At 39.3% G+C, this 20526-nt stretch overlaps 1 protein-coding gene across 1 annotated transcript; it reads right to left on the bottom strand.

Annotated features, from left to right (window-relative positions):
• Positions 1 to 2229: 2229 nt before the first annotated feature.
• Positions 2230 to 2649, bottom strand: Fam237b (family with sequence similarity 237 member B). The gene has a single exon (XM_085836092.1). The coding sequence runs from the start codon at positions 2647 to 2649 to the stop codon at positions 2230 to 2232; it is 420 nt and encodes a 139-aa protein (XP_085692218.1).
• Between the last annotated feature and the right edge of the window lie 17877 nt (positions 2650 to 20526).

The raw sequence follows: 20526 nt of genomic DNA, 5'->3' as shown, positions 1-20526 counted from the left end.
CTTATGCAAAATGTAGTTACACAAAATAACACTTGTCAATTAATATTTGTAAAAGTAAGAGGTTCATTTAACACTGAAGGTTTTTAGCCCACAGTTCATGTAACGCCATTAAATTTATGTATATAAAACCTTTACTAAAGCCCTAGTATTACTTTATGAGGATTTCAGAGTGGCCCAAACTCAGACCTTAATTCAAGGTTTATTCTTAGGTCAAGTCAAGCCATCAGACACATTTATTCAGTATTATTTTTTGCTGGGTTTAGGGGGGCTTGGGAGGTGAGACAGGCTTTCTTTGTGTAGGCCTGGCTGTTCTGGAATTATTTCTATAAACCAGGTTGGTCTCAAACTCACAGAGATACCCGGGCCTCTGCCTCTCAAGGGCTGGAATGAAAGGTGTGTGCCACCACCACATGGTTATTTTTGCTGTTTATAAGTTTGCTTGTATTTGTGTACAGAAAAGAATATATCATCATCATCAAAATACTTGAAAAAATTATGTGTCTCATGATAGCCATAGGGAAATCTATTGGGCAGATTTCTATTGGTTCTTTGTCTTGGAAAAGTATGGGGATTCAAAAATATAAAAACTGGTTTGGTTTTTCTTGTGAAGACAAGAATCTTCAAACTGCTCTTGAGTCCCTCTTCACCTTGAAAATTAGAGACTCATCAATTTTCAGGTCTCCATCAGAGGTGTAGACTGGGGTGGGAAGAGGCTGAGTGAGGTTGGGCATCTTCCTCTACCACTCTCCATTTTATTTTGTGAGACAAGGTGTCTGTCTTACCTTGAACTCACCAGTTCTGTCCGACTGGCGGTCCAGGAAGCCCCAGAGATCCTCCTGTCCTCCCCTGTCCCAGGAGGACAGGGCTTACAGACATGTGCTCCTCTGCATCAGTATCTGGCCTGAGGCTCTTGTGCTTGTACCCCAAGCAGTTTATAAATTTGAGCCATCTCCCAAGCCCTAGAAGACCTGCTGACTGCATACAATCAAAATTACTAATCTAAACCATAACTGTGTTTTAGTAGTTTCCTGGAATCACTTCCCACCATTCCATTTCCTCATGTGTCGTTCTTTTATTTGGTACAATTCTTTAAAGCTCCATACTGTTTGTGGAATATGGTGTGAGTTGTAACTCATATAAAAATGACTAAGTCTAAAATTGGACTGACAATACCTAGGCAAAAATTATATCACGCTGTACTTTGCTAAATTGTAGATTCTTTGTGTGTGTTGGTCATTTTTAATGTAGATAATAAAAAATATAACATAGGGGTTAGAGAGATGGCTCAGAGGTTAAGAGCACTGGCTGCTCTCCAAGAGAACTTAGGTTCAATCTTTGGCACCCACACAATAACTCTAAACCATCTGCAATCCCTGTGCTAAGGTGTTCAAACTGCCCCTTTAGCCACATACCCACATTAAACACACACACACATGAATGCGCACACAAACATACACACATAAACAGACACACAAGGACACACACATACACGAACATTACATCAAGATAAATATCACTTGTAGATAGTGGCATTACTTGGGGCACAGTTTTAAATATTATGGTACCAGATACTTAATAAAATTAATTACTTCACTGACTAGTAAATATTTGAAGTACTATTTTAAAAACAAAGATAACTTGGCAAAATGCTTTCTGAATAATAAACTAATAACATTGTCTAAATATTTTCAAATAATTCAATCACTACCAATAAGGTAATTATATATCGAAGAAAGAAAACCACCAGATTAAGAAACTGGAAATCATCATTTTATTTATAGCAGGAAATATTTGACTTGGCAAATACCAACAGGATTCTGCTCACAGTTGCCATCTTGCTTGAGGTATTTGTGTTTTTCTTCTTAAATGTTTTATAATCAATTTTTATAGTATTGGGAAAAATCAATACAAGATTCCATTCTTCTATGCAACCCATTGAAAATGCTTTGTTTAAAAAGCTACCACAAGCTTGATATTTAAGTCTTACAATATTAATAGATACAAAGGTGTATGGCTTTCTTATGAACTACACATGGGGTAACAGTAAGATGACTTTAATGATCTAGCAATGTATATTCTAAGGTTACCGATAATGAAGCACTCATGATTTCTACATGATGTAAAAATAAAAAAGTACATTTTAAAAAACTAAATATGATAATTTGGTAGTTTATTTGACAAACCTGAAATAATTGAACTAAGTGGGGAATTTTTAATAAAACAACATCACTACTTGCGTAGATACACCTTCAGATCACGTGCTGCCATTTTCTGTGGAAAATTATACTTGGAAGATAGCACCTGTCTTCTGCCCATCCCATGAGACCTTGAAAGCAAGCAGTCTATATACATGTCCCAGAAGTCCTGGGCTATGTTTAAGAAGACACTGTAATGCCCAGGCCGCTGAGATTTTTGCAAAAATAACATGAAATTCCAGAATGCATCCACATTGTGCTCTATCTTGATTTCCTTGAGGTCTATCAGCGTCAGAGAGCAAGTGTTCCAACACTGGGGATCTATGCCCTCTGTGATGCCAGGGCTGATGCTGGCAAGCACTCCCTTTTGAAATTCCAAGTCAGCATCAGTGAGACTGAACAGCAGAACGCAGCCCAGGGGAAGGTAGAACCACCTCCTTAGAGCAGAGCCCATCCTGTACAGAGAAAGGGAGATTTTAAAAAAAAGAAAAGTATTCAATTTAAAATTAAAGCCATGTTTTATGGTATAGTCGAATATGTGTTTGTTGGTTTGCCATTGAGCTGCTGGCTCTCGGACTATCCTTTAAAAGGATGTTATGTTTCCAATTTGCCAACCAGCTGTCTCTGGGATTCACTGGAATCTACTGTATGTAAAGATGTGACTTTCATTTCATCAGGCTTTTACAGCTGCAAGAAACCTCAAAAACGTGTACCTACTTTCTTTCTAAACAGGTTAGAACACTTCTCAGTGGTGTGACTCCTGTCTCTCTGTCCAAAAGGATTAAAGTGCACCCCATTCTGCATGGAGCTGATAGGTTCTGTCAATTTTTAATTTAATTAGTAGAAATCTATTTACCCTGATGGCACTGGCTGTCTCAGGTATTTTTTTTTTTTACACTGAAAAAAATTATTTGGTAAGCACTCATGTTTGGTGGATCTTGGCTTTTCTAAGGTTGTTTGGGATTAGTTTAGCAATGAAGATGTATCCATAAAAATGTAAGAAAACGGGGGGGGGTACAAACTAGTATGAGACGATTCGAGCTCAATTATGGTTAGCACATACTATCATGTTCTCATGCCTTCTCTGCAAAGTTTCTCTGACAGTTCGTTCCTCAGCGAATCGACCTAGAACATGGCTAAAAAACAAGGACTAAATAGCCAATAGATTGACATAGCTGTTCATCCAGACTGGTACCCTAAATGTTCTTGTACATACCACCTGCTTGCTAGCCAGCGCAAACAAAATGGGACGAAGAATCCGGTACCCAGAAAGCAAGATTCATCTCCTGTTTACTACTGCCTTTCTCCTCCTCATAAAAATAATTTCTTTTTAAGGAAAAAAAGAAATTTAATATTCACATCGTTTTATATGGTCAGGCTTCGTGCAGATTGCACGCAGAGTGAGCTGACAGTGGCAGGAGACAGGAGTTCTAAAAGGGTGTGAGGGGTTGGCGCCAAGACTTTCTTTCCCCTCAATTGGTTAGTTTCAGGACCAACGCCCTTTCCATCCACTGCTGCTGAGAAGCAGAAGAGTAACCCCTCCCGGAACCCCGGAACCGGGAACCTGGCTTGCGCCGCCTAGTACATACCCAAAAGCGCCTCTGGCTGGAAGACAGGAGGTGTCCGGCAAGGCTCGTGGCGTCCCACTTCAGGAAGCAGAAGGAAAGTGAAGAAGAAGAAGACCCGGGATGAAAGGGTTGGAAGCAGGGACCCTTTGTGCTACGCTGGTGATTCTGTTCCGGGCGCGGCTCTGGAGATAGCTGAGCAGGACCTCGCTCCTTTTCTAGGAACAGAGCAAGCCCGTAGAGTGGGTGGCCACGCCCCCTCGGGGGTTCCCCCGGACCGCTGCTCCTCCTGCCCCTGCCTACCCAGGCTTGACTTCATCATGATCACCACTGTCTTTCTTCCTGGCTCCCTCTTTCTGTTCTCTGAGATCCTCCGTGTTGGCAGTAGGCAGTCATCAGCCCCAAGCTATCTTCTCCCTCTGACTCGCGCCTGTGTCCACAGGAAAATTCTCTTAAGCCTGGAGACCTATTTAACGTCCATTTATCCCAGCACAGAGGTAGAGGCAGGCGGATTTCTGAGTTCGAGGCCAGCCTGGTCTACAAAGTGAGTTCCAGGACAGCCAGAGCTACACAGAGAAACCCTGTCTCGAAAAAAAAAAAAAAATTAACACTAACCATTGACAAACTCAAGTCTGACCTCGCCTCTACCTCAATGCACAATTTAATTCTGGGAACCGTTTTCTGTAACCTTCAGTAGAAGGAAGATTTCAGAAAGTACGTTATGGCCGTGATATTACTGCCTATGGTTCCAGCCTTGGAGCATCATTACAATAACCATGGGACTTATACCTGTTTCCTGTGCTCGAACTCCAGGGCAGTGGTCAGATGGACTGGATGGGAAGTTAATCCAAAGCCCCAATTTAGCTCTTCCTCGTTTTAGGAAGGTCTTCTTTCCTTACAGCTTCTTGATCTAGGATGGAGATTCATTCATTGTCGTTTCCACTAAACTAAAACCAGACTTCTCCAGCATGTAAATGCTACAAATAGTTCCTTCCTGTCCTTCATCATACGAGTGGAGTTTTATGGTTAGCTACAATATCTCATATCTTAACCTTAAATGCTTAAATGCTTCCAGCATCCCATCTGCCTCCAATACCAAGCTCCTACATAAACAGCTGAGAAAACAGGAAGACTTGTTACTCAGATCTGATACAGCACATGCAAACCGTGCTTCAGGTGTCCCAGTACACAGCTCATGGACTCTCATAGTAGACATGTTCAATGTTACCTACTAGGATACCTCATCTTAAACTTGAACTTTGTAGTCTTCTACAGAATTTTATTTACCAAAGCATGTGCCAATTTCCCTTGACGACACACATGCAAGCACACACACATGCACACACACATGCACACCCTCTATCTTAAGGAAGTATTTATTTGTACTTTTCAATTATTATTAGCCACTCAACAGTGTCATCGAAACTAAATATCTGTTAAATAGCTATATAAATCATATGTCTTTGTAAAAAATATTTTCCATAAAATAATTTACTGTACCTATACAAATACTCAAACTCTATTTTAAAAAGCTGTAAAATGTTCAGAGATGCTGTCAATAGTTGATACATTTCTTTCCAGGTTTTTTTTCCAAATGTTTCACTCCCCTTTATCACTATAAAATACTTTAAATATAAAGTATTACAAAATATCCATGAAAACAGTGGCCTTCTCAATAACTGAGACTGGGACTATTATAGAGAACAGAATTAAATTTTGATTACTTCCTCATAATATCACAAAACTCAATCCCAGAGATATTAAAAATTCTGAATGTAAAAAGTAAAGCATCACGAATTTAAGACTTAAGAATATCTTTATAATTTGAAGTTGAGAAAGATTTTTTTAAACACAATAATTGTAAAAAAATAAAAGAAAAAATATTTAATAGTTTGGTAATTGGTATACTACTCAAAGTTATAATAAATATAAAAATTAGGGCTTGCTATATACTTCAGAATGCTTGCATGCCTGAGGCCCTGGGTTCAATTCTCAGTATGAAAAAAGGAAAGCAAAAATGAAAAAAATAATAATAAAGAGTAAGGTGTTATCAGTGTTATAACCTATTACAAAAGGATGCTGATTAGAAGCAAAAGATTAAGGATGTTCTGTGGAATCAAGAAAAAGATTAATATCCCAATATAAATCTGAGGTTTTGAAGAGCCATTTCTCAGATAAGGACACATAATAATTAATACATGTGCATATTCATGATGTCATGGAAAGCAAGTAAACACAAATAAAAAGCACAATGAGATATGAATTCATACATATCAAATAAAATCAGTAATAAGTCTTAGAATAGCAAGTGCACAGCAAGTACATAAGTACATTATAGTTCTTCAAAGAACCAGAACCAAGAGTGTAATTATATTTATACATAAATGGTATTTCATAGAAAGGTGGTGTTTCTCTCTCTCTTTCTCTCTCTCTCTCTCTCTTTCTCTCTCTCTCTCTCTCTCTCTCACACACACACACACACACCGATAAAATGTAAATAATTAACTCATGCAATATGGACCTGTAGGTTCAGGACAGCTGGTGATATAGTTCCAGCCTGAGTCCAAAGACCTGTAGGCTGCAAAGAACTAAAGACTGGCCAGCAATGTCAGGAAGAGAGCAAACTCTCCCTCTCTCCGGCTTGTTGTTCTCTCGGGCCCTCGGTGGATTGGATGACACCCACCCAACGACTGGGAGAACAGTAAGGCGATCTGCTTTATTCTGCTTGCCATTTCCAACACAAATCTCATTCAAAATCAAACTCTCAGACTCGCACAAAAATGTTTACCAAATACCTGGACAACCCATGGTCAAGATCACACACGTAACCAACTTCTGAAGCAGCGGCACTTTTACACAATTACTAGAAATGCTGTAAATTGGTACAACTAGATCATGATTGGTACCTAGTCTTTCCTTTGAGAACTTCAAACATTCTGTAACGCATTTTGGTAAAATTTATCCCCATTTCTCTCCTACAATTTCACCTTTAACTCCCCAATCCTATTCCTCCCCCAATTCCCTGTCACTCTTTCTTAAAAGCCACTGAACTCCATTTGGTGTGCATGGGTGTCAGGCAATCTAGTAGAGCATGGGTAACCTCTCAGGGCGGGCTGTATCCCTGGAGGAAACTGACTACTCATCCCCTGGAAGCCAACCATTGTCAGCAGCTTCTCAGTGGAGGAACTTCAAGAACTGTTCCCCCAGCCAGGCTGGGATTTGGGCTGGCTTGATCTTGCACAGGTCTTGAGAATGCAGCTACATCTGTTGTGAGTTCATACGTGCAATGAGACTCACTGTCATGTCAGGCAAACACTGCTCCACCAAAGATGTCCACTGCCTCTGACTCTTCCTTACAATCTCTCCTCCAACCTCTCCATGATGGTCCCAAGCTCTGTGGGTAGCCATCCCATTTAGAGCTGAGCACGCTACATTTTCCTATTCTCCACAGATGGAGTAGTTGTGTTTTTCTGTATTAATCACCCTCTACTGTAAAAAGAAGCTTCTCATCCAGGCGTGGTGGCACACACCTTTAATCCCAGCACTTGGGAGGCAGAGGCAGGCAGATTTCTGAGTTCGAGGACAGCTTGGTCTACAGAGTGAGTTCCAGGACAGCCAGGGCTACACATAGAAACCCTGTCTCGAAAAACAAAAACAAAAAGAAACCTCTCTGATGAGGGTTAGGAAATGTACTAATCTGGGAGACTAAAAATGAAGACCAGTTTATCACTATGTCCACTTAGCAAATGAATAAAACTAGATTCTCCCTAAGGGCCTATGGCTTAGACAACCCCATATTTTGGGCACAGTTAACAGTATCTGCCTTCTGGCGTGGGTTTTAAAGCCAATCTGAAAGTGATTGGTTACTCCCATAGTGTTCGTGCTTCTATTGCATCGGTGAAGATATCTTCCCAGGCCAGTCCTTCTTATAACTCACAGGGGTCACAGATGGGTAAGACTGCTGGTAGCTTTCTTCCAAGTAGCAAGCTTATGTGGCACCTTCAGACACTATGGAAGCTAGCCAGTAAGGATGAAGTTTCAGGTTGGTACCAGCATGATTTCGCCATGTCCTGTGACTCAGGTATATAATATCTTTAGCAACAGGATCTCACTATCAAGGTCTGGAGGTTAACCAGGAGAAGTAGCTTGCAATGCTTGGAGGATCAATGGCATCTCACCGGTCAACTCTGAGTTCAAAGAGGCAGCCTGTATATGGTAATAGCTTTATCTGATAGCTTATAGTGTCTGAGGGAGGCATTGTCACTCTCTTACACAAGAACTCCATTGAAACACACACCCACATGCACACATTCACACATGCACTCATGCACCCATGTATATGTAAGCATGCTTCAGGAAGGTTCCGCAGTAGTAGGTTTCTGGATGGTGTTTTCAAAGGTCTTTAGATGCACATAACTTTTAATAAAGTCTTTACATTCTCAGGAACAGATCTTGAAGGAATTCTTGTAAATGTCCCCATTTACAGAATGTTCATAGTGGCACTGTACATAGCAACAAAGACATGAAAACAAGAAAAATGACAATATTAAAATTACGGTAAAATGTTTTTAAAATATGAAGTACTATTCATCAGTGAAATTAATAGGTAGCCATTGTGAGCATACATACACACAACACGTTACATTTTTCTTTGTACACAGTAGTTCAAAAATGTAAAATCGTAGAACACATCATTTTTACAAAGTTCAAGAACAAGCAAGATTAAACTAATTTTCTGTAAATACGTGTAAGAAGTAAAACAATTTAATGGTGATACATTTCAGGGATATGGTTGAGACTGGATATATGAGAGAAATGAGTTTGTCAAAGACACAGGGCACTTGTCTGGATGAGGGTTCAGAGATGCACTAACCTGTGGCTAGAGGATGAGAGCCCTTCCAGAGGACCTGGGTTCATATTCCAGCAACTACATCATAGTCCAGAACTCTCTGTAACTCCAGTCCCAGGGTATCCGATGCCTTTAAGTGACTCCAAAGACACCAGGCATGCATGTGGCAGGACGTCTAAATGGATAAAATAAATAAATCTAAAATGTTTCTATAAATGTACTGAACAGTTCATTATTATGTCCTCGTGGAAAACTAGTGGTACTAGATTCCCTCTGGCATCTTTATGCTTATGGCTCCTATATATTAATTACATTCTCCCCCTCCCACGCTCCTAAAATGTGTAAGACAGTATCAGGAATGACGTATTTCAAAGATAGGGAGAGAACACTTGGGGTCCTGCTACACATGTTGGAGATAGGGAGAAAAGAACCTCTTTTGGCATACATGCTCTGAGGGTGATGCTGACAAACATGGAGGAAGGTAAAGAAGATGGTTGGGGAGAAAGATGGACTGGCACGCTGCATGAGAACTGATCCTTAGTCTTCTACAGTTTCTGAAAATTACCTAGAAATGCAATTAGATTTGAGATGATTTTGTTTTAGTGGGATCTTAATTGCTGCCAGAATATGTGCATTGGCAACCGAAAGTCAATATGAGGAGGGGCTCGAACATAGGGCCCATAAACTGTCACCAAGATCAATGAAGGACAAAGATTAGGACCAAATAGCTTGGACAATCTCCAGGGTAGGACGATGGGATGTAATTGGCACATTAAATTGCTTTCAACATTTTAGAGATCTCTACCAATTGGGGAATTGATATGATTGATCTGGCAAAAAAAGGAGTGAAGTGGCAAAACTGAAAAGCACACACTACATCCTGAAGTGTCTGTGGAGGCAGGTGTGGTGATGTGCATCTGTAAGCCCAAGCCTAGGGAAACTAAGGCAAAAGAATCAGTACTTAGATGACATCATGAGCTACATTGTGAGATCCTCTCTCTCAAAAAGGAGGAATAATAAATTCCTACATACCCAGCACTTGTGAGGCAGAGACAGGCTGATTTCTGAGTTTGAGGCCAGCCTAGCCTACAGAGTGAATTCCAGGAGAGCCAGGGCTATACAGAGAAACCCTGTCTCAAAAAACAAAAACAAAACAAAAATAAATTCCTACACAAGTTTGTACTTCACACTTGACTACTTCTACAGTCGAATGTGCTGCCTAACATCTCATTGATCATTTTATCAAGAATTAACCCTCTAGGGTCTGGAGTTCTCTCCAGTTCTTTCCAATTGGAAGGCTCAGCAATTAAGAACATTGCTGCTCTTCTAAAAGCCCAGAGTTCTGCTTCCAGCTCACATATTAGGCAATTCACAATGGCATGTGATCTCAACTCTAGGGAACCCATTGTTGCCACCTTCTGAATGCCATGAGTGTATACACACACACACACACAAATATAAAAAGTAAAACCTGTTTTTTTTTTTTTTTTTGGTTTTTCAAGACAGGGTTTCTTTGTGTAGCCCTGGCTGTCCTGGGACTCACTTTGTAGACCAGGCTGTCCTCGAACTCAGAAATCCGCCTGCCTCTGCCTCCCAAGTGCTGGGATTAAAGGCGTGCGCCACCACGCCCGGCTAAAGTAAAACCTTTTTAAAGTACTTAAAATTTTTATCAGCAAGTGTTTTCCATTTTTATCAAAACGATTTTCATCAGAAGTAAAGTATTGCTCATGGTCCTATTATAATCATTCTGTGCCCATTTTCTGGGACATTTTCCCAGAAGTGTCCCCACACTTCATCCCCAAGTTAGATCGAGGATTATCTCTGCCTTCCTCTTTGTCACCTTAGGTCCTCACCCCAAGGTCCTCTTCACGCAGCTCAGTTTTATGGCTATAATTAGGTGTCCATTTTCATTAGATCATTTGGCATTTGTTTGTACAGTCCTATATGTCATTTCCCCTCGAGATCACTTATAATAAAATACACTCATTACAGAGTTTCTAGTGATTGTCATAAGGTACAAAGAACACTCAAGTATTTTTAGCTGATTACTATTTCTGTGCTAGAAATTTACAGCTTCTTGGGAATGTTTCAGTGTCTCAGCAGCCATAGTCCTTGAGTACTTCAGAGCCCTTGTGCTGTCTGTAAAGCTTTCCTGATTTAATCAAGACAATAGCCAACTCACTTGTCCCTCTGCTTCCTCTCTTCCAATCACTCAGTGGCAGCTTTGTCATGCTTCTGTTCATCTTGATTCTGCTTTACCTAGCACACTTCCCCAGGAAATACTGCCATCATCACCCCGCACAGCATCTAGAAGAGCCCTCCACGCACAGCGGGCACACGCTGACTGCGTAATCATGCTGAATACCTACAAAAAGAGTAATTTTTCGAGTCATTGACTTTCTGACTCACTAAAATCAAAGACATTAATTTTAAATATCCACACCCCAATCCCCTCTGGTAATCCTTAATTACGATGTATTTATCAAAGTGTAATTCAGTGACCTTGCTGGTAAAGAGAGCAGGAAATGAGGCGGAAACAAGTAAGAACCCTGCAGAGATAAAAAAGAAAATGTTCTCTGTCTTATAATTGAGGGAAGAAGCAGTGCTATTTGTCCAGGAACATGGGGAAGGATGGTGAGTGGAATGGTGACTCTGAGATAAGAGAAAAGATTCAGCAATCTTCTCTTCTCTTCTTCTCTCCTCTCCTCTTCTGTATTTCTCCTTTTATTAGTTTTTAGAAATGTTTTAATTTTTTAAAATCTTATGTACATGGGTACATGCATTTGTAGATGTACATACATGTGTTAGTGGTGCTCATGGACACAAGAGGAAAGAGTTGGGTTCACTGGAACTGAAGTTGCAAATGATTGTGAGTCACCATGTTGGTGCTGGGAATCAAACTCAGGCCCTACGGAGAGCAGCAGTGCTCTTAAACACTGGGCTATCTCTTCAGACTCCCACTGTTTTATATGAAAGTGAACATAAAAATAAGATTTGGATTTTTATTAAATAACAACATATACATTGTAATTAATTGATATGTACTCTGCCAACCAATTATTCCATTAGAATAATTCATTTTTCTATGTTTTCAGTATCCTCAGCATCCCTGGCCTTCCTAACTTCTAGTGACTTTAGTTCTTTACTATACTTCTATGCAATAAGATTTTAAGTTGCACATTCCAGTGAGGAACGCGGTGCTTGTCTTCCTGTGCCTTGCTTGGTCCAGTTACTATGATGTCATCTGGTTCCATTCATGTCTCAGCTATCATTTTAATAAAGTGAATCAATAAAGCTGGATGGATCATAGCTTTGATTCAGTAGTAATTCCTTGTAACTGTAAAAAAATAAATAAGTCAGGATTACTCAATTTTATGTCCTCTGTAATTCTTCTTCTGCCAGAGCCTTTTATATCGAGACTGACTACGCTTTCTGTGTAATCCCTGCTTTCTTACTGTAACATTTCAGTATCTTAGAAGAGAGCAATGGGAAACAGATGTGGATATTGGTTTGTTTCCTCTGTGAGCTTTCAGTAGTCATCATGTATTATGTAGCTCATCTTCTTTTAAGAAGATAGGCTACTTCCACTAATAACCCAGCACTGCTTCTTTGATAAATAAGCAACCATCTTTCATCTGTGAAAGGATTTTCGATCCGTAGTTTGGCATAGCAGGATTGACATTAACGACATTTTAAGATGATATTTCTGTGAGACTTGATTTCATCAAGGAGCAGGGATGGCCATTCTTGACATTGAGGCAATTTATACAGCTGGAAAGGAGAGGTCCGGCGTTAATAACAGCAAGGAAAGGGTTAGCTCTAACAGTGAGAGAGCAACCCTTGGTGGTTAATTTGTAGGGTTATGGTTTAATTTCCATTTTAGAAGAAAAAAAAGAGCTAGAAATACAATTTCCAAACACATATTATTATAATAAAAATAATCTAATACCTTTCTATCCTTTCTCCACATTTATTAAGAAAAGATAAATAATACATGTTTGATATCTCAGAGAAGAAAAATGTATTTTAAAAAAATTTAAGAAAATGACTTTGCAGTTCTGGTCCTTTATTTCTTTTTGTACAGTAGGCCATGAATTCCTGTGGAATGGGTTCCAGCCGCTCAGGTTCTCTACGTTAGTCCTCACAAAGGGTGCTTCTCCGGATGGCGCAGGACAGCGCTCCAGCTGAACCCAGGGGCCCTTCTCTTTGGCTTCCTTTTTCTTCTGATGGTTCCCCTTGACCCGCTTCAGGAAGTGCCTCTGCTCTTCGGGTGCTTGATGTGCTCAGTCAGCACATTGATTCTCTTGGCCAGAATTTTTTCCTTAACTTGCTTGTTTACATTGATGGCCACGGCATGCTGGGTGACGTTGTAGACTCTTCCGGTTTTGCCGTGGTAGCACTTATGGGACATTCCTTTGATGTCTACAATATCACCCTTCTTGTAGATTCTCATGTATGTGGCCAAAGGAACAACTCCATGTTTCCTAAAAGGCCTAGAGAACATAAAGCGAGCGCCCCTTCTCTTTCCCTTTGTGTTGGTCATTTTAGTGAGTTACTGAAAGATGGCTGCCTGCCTCAGCTTAAAGAAAAAAAAATAATAATAATACTCAATTCTAGCTAGGAAATTTGTATGTTACTGAGTGACAAATTCCAGATGACACATCAAGTGGAGCACCTGAGTAAATGCTTCAAAATGATATGTGAAACAGAAGAAACTCAGATTTTGTAAATGATTACAAAATTCGTAGACCTCTGAAGTTGTCCACTCCTAGAGCGGTGGAGGTTGAGTGCACTTGGTCCCTCATGCCCTTTTGGATGGATAGTCATCCACAACAAACCTATTGAGAGACTTTAGTTTCTTTCCCCTGCCGCGATAAGTCCAGCGAAAACAAGAAATGATGGTCTTGGCTCCCCAGTTAGATTGCTTACAATTTAGCTGTTACAGAAAGGGGTTTTAATACCCTGAGTTTGCCCTGGTCTTCTAACTTTGTGCGGTGACATGCAATGAATGTTTCATGGCCTAGAGGTTGGGGATGAGGTAGAGTGTGCTTTGGATTGAATCTATCCAGGCCACCAAAAGAAAAGAAGTGACTGGGCTTAGGTTTCAGAGATCTCTTCAGTTGGAAAAGCAGAGGCAGTCTAAATCCATTCAAGTGCCTAGGTTAGCCTAGTTAGCTCCAGTATCCATACATCCCAAATATTCAAACCCAATCTGCTAGTGATATACTCAAATATACGTTTTCTTATGTTTCTTGTCTGTCTTCTCTTGGTTCAAATCTGCATTATTCTGAACCTAATATTAATATGCTTGTACCTTAAATCAGGGCTCACAAAGGTCATGATGTAACTTTAAATAATAACAATAATAATAATAATAATAATAATAATAATATATAAGAACCAACACTTTTAATGATTTATGGTAAATAAGAGTGAAATTTAAATCCATCAGGGAAAAATCATAGTTACATTCTATAGAAGGAAGTACAGCCTTAAGTATTAAAAGCTTATCATAAGCCACTTGCACAAAAGTTCAACATTTAGACCACTTGGAAATAGTAATTCTAATAGAAATAGAAAAAAAAATGAGAAGGGACGAGGCAAGACAATGAAACATGAGCAGGAGCTCTCAGAGGCATTTTTATAGAGAACTCATAGGAAGAAACAGATACAAATCTGAACAGGAATAAGATCCTGGATGAAACAGAAACCAACTCAGAATGGGGATGACGATGGTGATGGTGATGATGGTGATGGTGGTGCTGATGATGATAACAACAATAACAAACAAAATTACACCCCAGACCCCAGGTGTTAAATGGTTTTATCCAGATGCTACTCCCCAACCCCAGATTAAGAACGAAATTTGAGTCACACAGCTATGAGGTGTGGCCTTTCAGACTGTCCACCCTGGAAAGCCAATGTCAGAAAAATATTATTTTGTTCATATAATATACCTGTTGACATGAAAAAGTGATGTGTCAAGGGAGGATTTATGCAAGGTGCACATTCAGATAACCGCAGACTCTCCAACTTTCTTAGTGAAAGGATCTTGAACTTATTAACTTCACAGCCGCATGGACTGAACTGGATCAGTTCTACCTAGTGGCTTTCAGGCTGCCATGCCCTGTTCCTGTCAACAAAACTAATGGAAGAACCAACACTTTTGAAAGGACATGGTGTTCTGAATGTGTACAGTGTCTGAGGGCTTTAACAGTCTTAGGAGTACTCATCACCTAGAAGTGAGCAGAAAATCTTGGAGCTCGAATTCAGTCATTAAGAAAACCCTAAAAAGACTTAAAGAAATAGTAAGAGTAAGAGAGGGAGTTTTCCATTAGATCTGGGTTGTGGCTTAGTTAATGAAAAAGATTGGCTAGTTAATCACAAAGATTGGCTACAAATCACCCTTCTCTGTTCACAGCATTCTACAGCCCACTTATTCCTTACTAAATAGAGACACATACTTTCCTGTGTTGGTTCCTGGTCCCCACTATTGAGTCTGACACTTAGGCTTCACTCCAAAATCATGGGGAGTTTCCTCCATGTTTTGTTACACACTCAGTCTTGTGCCTATTTTTTTTTAATGAATTGTATAAAATAATTAAATGCTGGGTGGTGACGGTGGTGCGTGTCTTTTCTGCCAGTGTGGGGCAGAGGGGTGGAGGTGGAGAGGGGCAGGGAGAGAGGCAGAGGCATCTCAAGGCCAGCCTGGTCTATACAAAGTTTCAGGACAGCCAGGACTACATTAAAAACACCCTATTCTTTAAAAAAAGTATATATATATATATACAAAATAAAAATTTTAAACATTGTACTGTTGATATCATGTCTTCATTTTTCTCTTCTCTATCAACATTCAGTTTGTTCAACAAGACAGAACAAATCTTATAACTCTCATTGTTTCTCGTGGCCATTTCCTGTCAAATAAAATGTAGACCAAGGAAGGGACTTGGTACTTACAATGTTTGGTAAAAGTTAGGGACATGGCTAAAGTTCTCGTGGAAAGGGCAAGTGACAAGCAAGGCAACAGATATGTGAAATAAAAACCAAGACTTCCCTCAAGTAAGGTAAATGAGAGGTGTCATGCCATGCAAAAACTTGGTTAGTAGTAGTAAAAGCCAGATTTAATTTTTAAAAATTATCTCACTTGTTTATTGTCATAGGTTCAGTTCTGTTGCTGAAATACACAGGTAAAAGGGAGCTTAAGGGGAATGTATTTATTTTACCTCTCAGCTCCATTATTTTGGGACAGTTAAGATAGGAACTTAAAGCAGCTATCACATACATAGGCAAGAACAGAGGGTGTGTGTATGTGTGTGTGTCTTCTTTCACAACCATGTTCTGCAATAATCTGCCATATCCTTTATGCAGAGAAGTCTCTATACACAGGGTGCAATATGCATAAATGACATTCCATTCCAAGGTAGTAACTTACCACATGTGGGAGTAGTTTATTATTTATACATAGAGCAATAGCTAGTATATTCATACGATAGCGTCTTGATGAGAGGAATATTCAGTGGATTATGATGTGCTAATAATAAAGGTTTAAAACAATATTTACATAAACCGTAATACCTTTCCTTGTTTAAGCTATCAAAATTGTCCTACTATTAGAAACAACATTATGAATTCTCTGTACAATCGATAAAGAAAATGAGGTAAGAGAGAAACCAAAATTTACTTCTGGCTTTTCTGAGCATCTGTTTTGAACAAACAAAAAGCTTACTTTGAGAGACCCATCTAATGACTGAACTGATGTTTTTATGCCTTTTGATAGAGGGTGTAACTGATGGTTAGTAATACAATAGAGAAAACCTAATGCATTTTCAATTCTATGGAGCCAGTGGTTGACAATAGGAATACTAAAATTATAACTCAATTAATTCTTCTATAAGTATTCCTCAAAATGAACCTTTAAAAGACATTCTTCAGCCGGGCGTGGTGGCGCACGCCTTTAATCCCAGCACTCGGGAGGCAGAGGCAGGCGGATTTCTGAGTTCGAGGCCAGCCTGGTCTACAAAGTGAGCTCCAGGACAGCCAGAGCTATAAAGAGAAACCCTGTCTCGAAAAACCAAAAAAAAAAAAAAAAAAAAGACATTCTTCAGATTTAAAACAAGGTACATTAATAACAAAGCAGATGTTATTCAATAGGAGCTTTCCACAGCCTTTTAGAAAAATAAGTATCAGAAAGGATAAAAATGTGCTTTTATGCCATTAATACAAACCATTCTGCTTAATTTTAGTTCAGTTATTCCAATAGCTATGGCAGTGTCCCTGCTCATAGCTGAGTGTGTGCGGCAAATTCAGAGTCCAGAAATTGCTGTGTAAATGAAAGAATGAAACACTGCAAATTTCTAGAAAAAAAAAGGAAATACTAAAAATCCACTCTTTCATGGAGATCTGTTTGGGGACAAAGATTCTATATCTAGAGGATGCTACCGTGACCAAGCTTCATCCTTGTTTACAGAAATAATGACCTTAGCTTATGACCCATCATTTGCTTAATCTACCATCACGTTTATCATTTGGAAGAACTCATACTCAAGATTTCATACTAAATTTTCAGACAGTAAATTATAGTATTTCTCAGAGTCACTACATCTGAATAGCATAATCAGCAGCTGTTTACTATGTTACCTTGGCAGATCTTAAAGATAAAATAATTTGCCATAAGAGTGAGCACTCTAGTGGTTGTCTTTCTTTTAAATAAATTAACAACCAATAGAAAATAATCAGTTTCTACTGAGCCCAAGGCCCGAGTCACATAAACCTTGTTAACTTGTACAAGTACAACCCAAAGCATTATAGACAAATAATCGGAATCAAATTAGGAGTGGTTAGGAAAACATCAGAAGAATAATGGAAGTGACCTACAAAGCAGAGCCAAGTCAAACAACTTAATTTCAATTGGCTAATACAATTAAACTGTGCATACTAGATTTCTTAAACATATCTGTCCACTCTGTGTTTTAAATTGTATCCACACTAAAGTGTTAGGTTAAATGCAACCTGTACAGTAATTGAACCTGAAACAGATAAAGGTCAGAGGAAATCAACTTTATACTTACAGCTAGGATGTAGCTGAGTATTCATGTGTTTGTCTAGCAGGCTTGGTTCTCAACCAACAAACAAACAAAAGTTGGAAGTTCATTGAATGACATTGTACCCAGACTAATTTTTTAAAGATTCGTTTATTTTTATTTTATGTGCGTGGGTATTTTGCCTTCTCTCTGTGCACCACATGTACTCCGTGCCTGAACAGGTCAGGAGAGGGAGTTGGGTCCCTTAGAGTTACATATGCTTGTGATTATAAGCTGCCATGTAAGTACCGAAGAACAGCAAATGCTCCTAACTGCTCAGTCACTTCTCCAACACCCTGGGATTTTTCCCATTATATATAGGAAAGCCTTGAATTTACTGTGCAGCCCAATCCTCCAGTTAAGCTTCTCACGTGCTGGGATAACATGCATGCACTATGATACTAGTAGGACTTGCTAGGCAAATTTGTACTATCTTTTCAATTTTCTTGGAAATGGTAAAGTGCTACAAAATGATAGTGTAAAGTTGGTCAAAATCCACAGATACAGAGGTCTTAGAGGCAACCTTGCTCCTGTTCTTTATCTGAACTGTTATGTGGTCTAGCTGCCTTCTAAATATTTATATTTATACCCACTGATAAATGCTACTCCAAGGCTTAATCAGAGAAACTTCTCACTGAAGTGAACTGCAGTCAGTGAAGAGGTTCATGACCACTCAAGGTGCTGAGAATCAGTAGTTGGTGAATGTTGAGCTAGAAACAGAACATTTATACCACCAAGGCTCAGGGATCATACAGAAGAGGGGGCGGGGCAGAGAGAATGTAAGAGCAGGAAGATATCGAAAGCACTATGAGATGCTGTATTCTGGACGTGGCAGAACTGTTGCAAACATGACCTCAAGCTGTCGTGAGTGTTTGCAATGGCCTGTACAAGATGGGACCTATGAGCAGGGAACTAGTAGCAGGCTATCATGGATCAGAAAGGGGGACTTTCATGGCTCTACGTCTCCTTGAACTACTGTGGCTACTGATGATGAATCCAGCTATTGTCTTCTGTTGTGTGTTCACTGAGGAGTCTGTCAGGCTCAATAGATGGTTTCAAAGCCATTGTTACAGGCAATTCTGATTAAACTCAATGGTTCTTAGGAGGAGGAGGAGGAGACATGACTGGAAAAGAGATTTGTGGGGAAGAGGGGTAACTGGGGTGGGAAGTAGATAAGAGAAAATGACGGGTTACAATAATCAAAATGAGCTTTATACATGTATAAATTTTCCAAAACAAAAACTAAAAAAAAAAAAAAAATCAAGGAAAAAAGTCAAAAGGAAATGCTTAAAATTCTGATCAAAACAAGTGTTCTGAAATATTTTAAAATCAAATCATGAGTTATGTAGTGAGTCATGTGTGAATTTGATGAGAGACATGAAGAATTCTCCAGTGCTGCTGAGATAAGTGGTTTGCCTACTTTCGTCTTTAGATAAGCCACATTCCTGGGAAAGTATGTTTTTCTCTTAACAGAAATGCCAGAATGTTCATGCAATACTGACCCCTGCATAAGATCTGGGTGATCCCCTGGCTCACCTAATTCCAGTTTTTAAATATTTAAATTAGATGTGTGTATGTTTGGGTCTGGGGGGCAGTGTGCATATGCTCACAAACACACACACACACACAGACACACACACAGAGTCATATCTGTGTGATATGTGCATATGAGTGCAGGTGCTTTCAGCAGCCAAAAGGGGGCATCAGATGCCCTGGAGCTGTTACTTGAGCCTTCGAGACAATTAACCTAGGTGCTAGGTCGTGGCTTCTGGTCTTCTAGATGAGTAGGAAATGCTCTTAACCAATGAGTCACCTCTCCAGCCTCATCTCAGGTCAATTTTAACAACATATTTTTAGGAGAGCGAGTTTAGAGATTTAAAAGGTTTATTCTACTATCTTATTATCAGAATTATAACGAAATAGCTTGCTGTGATAATGTTTTGCTTGAGGTATATGTGTTTTTCCCTTGTTTACATCATCAATGATCCTTAGCATTTTAGATATCAATTTCTTATTTATATTTTATTTATTGTTATTATATTCTGTGTATGTTACGGGAAAGAGAATGGGCCTGTATTCAATAATCAGAAATAAACATTAGAAGGTGTGTGCATGAGGCTAATTATTCAGGCATAATTTAAATGGCAGCACATTTTCTAGATTTAAGAGGAAAAGTATGATAACAGCAACTTAATATTCTGGCTTTTAAAATAGTAAGTATATTTATTGAGGCTAACATCTGACATTTGGGTCAATATTTAATGTTAATCTACAGAGGCTAGAACCAACCAACCAAACATCTAACTGTTACAGGCTAAATGAAAACGACAGCTTCAAAGTCCAGGAACAGTAAACTAATCTAGACTGAGCACTAGTTTCCACACTGTGTACTTCCAAATAGGTTTCTTTAATGAGAGTAGAAGAAGCTGTCCCAATAGGTATGGAAATGTGGGGAACAAGATAACAGAGTTAAGAAACTAGGTTGTTTTTTTTTTTTAATGATGTTGTTTTAATATACCATTCTGCATAAAGGGACATCATAGAAAAGGAGTAAAAACTGGCTGACTTAAGTGATTTGGCACAAGAAGAGGGTTTTGTTTGTTTGTTTGTTTTAAATTCCTTAGTCTGGTGAAATTTTTTCCCTCTCTTCCCATATGCTAGGACTCTCTCCTTTCCCAAATTCCCTATCCTATTTTTCAGGATGCAGAACCTTATCTAAATGAATTGGAGTCCTGTGTTCTAGTCTAGGACTCAGGCATGTAGCAGAATGCCCGTAACTGCAATTTTCAGAGTTTCAAGACTAGCCTTTGCCAGGTTCCAGCTAGGAAAGCGTC

This window comes from Mus caroli, unplaced genomic scaffold (assembly GCF_978045245.1).
Source record: "Mus caroli unplaced genomic scaffold, Mus_caroli_1 scaffold_4, whole genome shotgun sequence".
NCBI classification, from domain to species: Eukaryota; Metazoa; Chordata; class Mammalia; order Rodentia; family Muridae; genus Mus; species Mus caroli.
The sequence above is the reverse complement of the archived record's forward strand: the minus strand, read 5'-3'. Positions and strand labels throughout refer to the sequence as shown.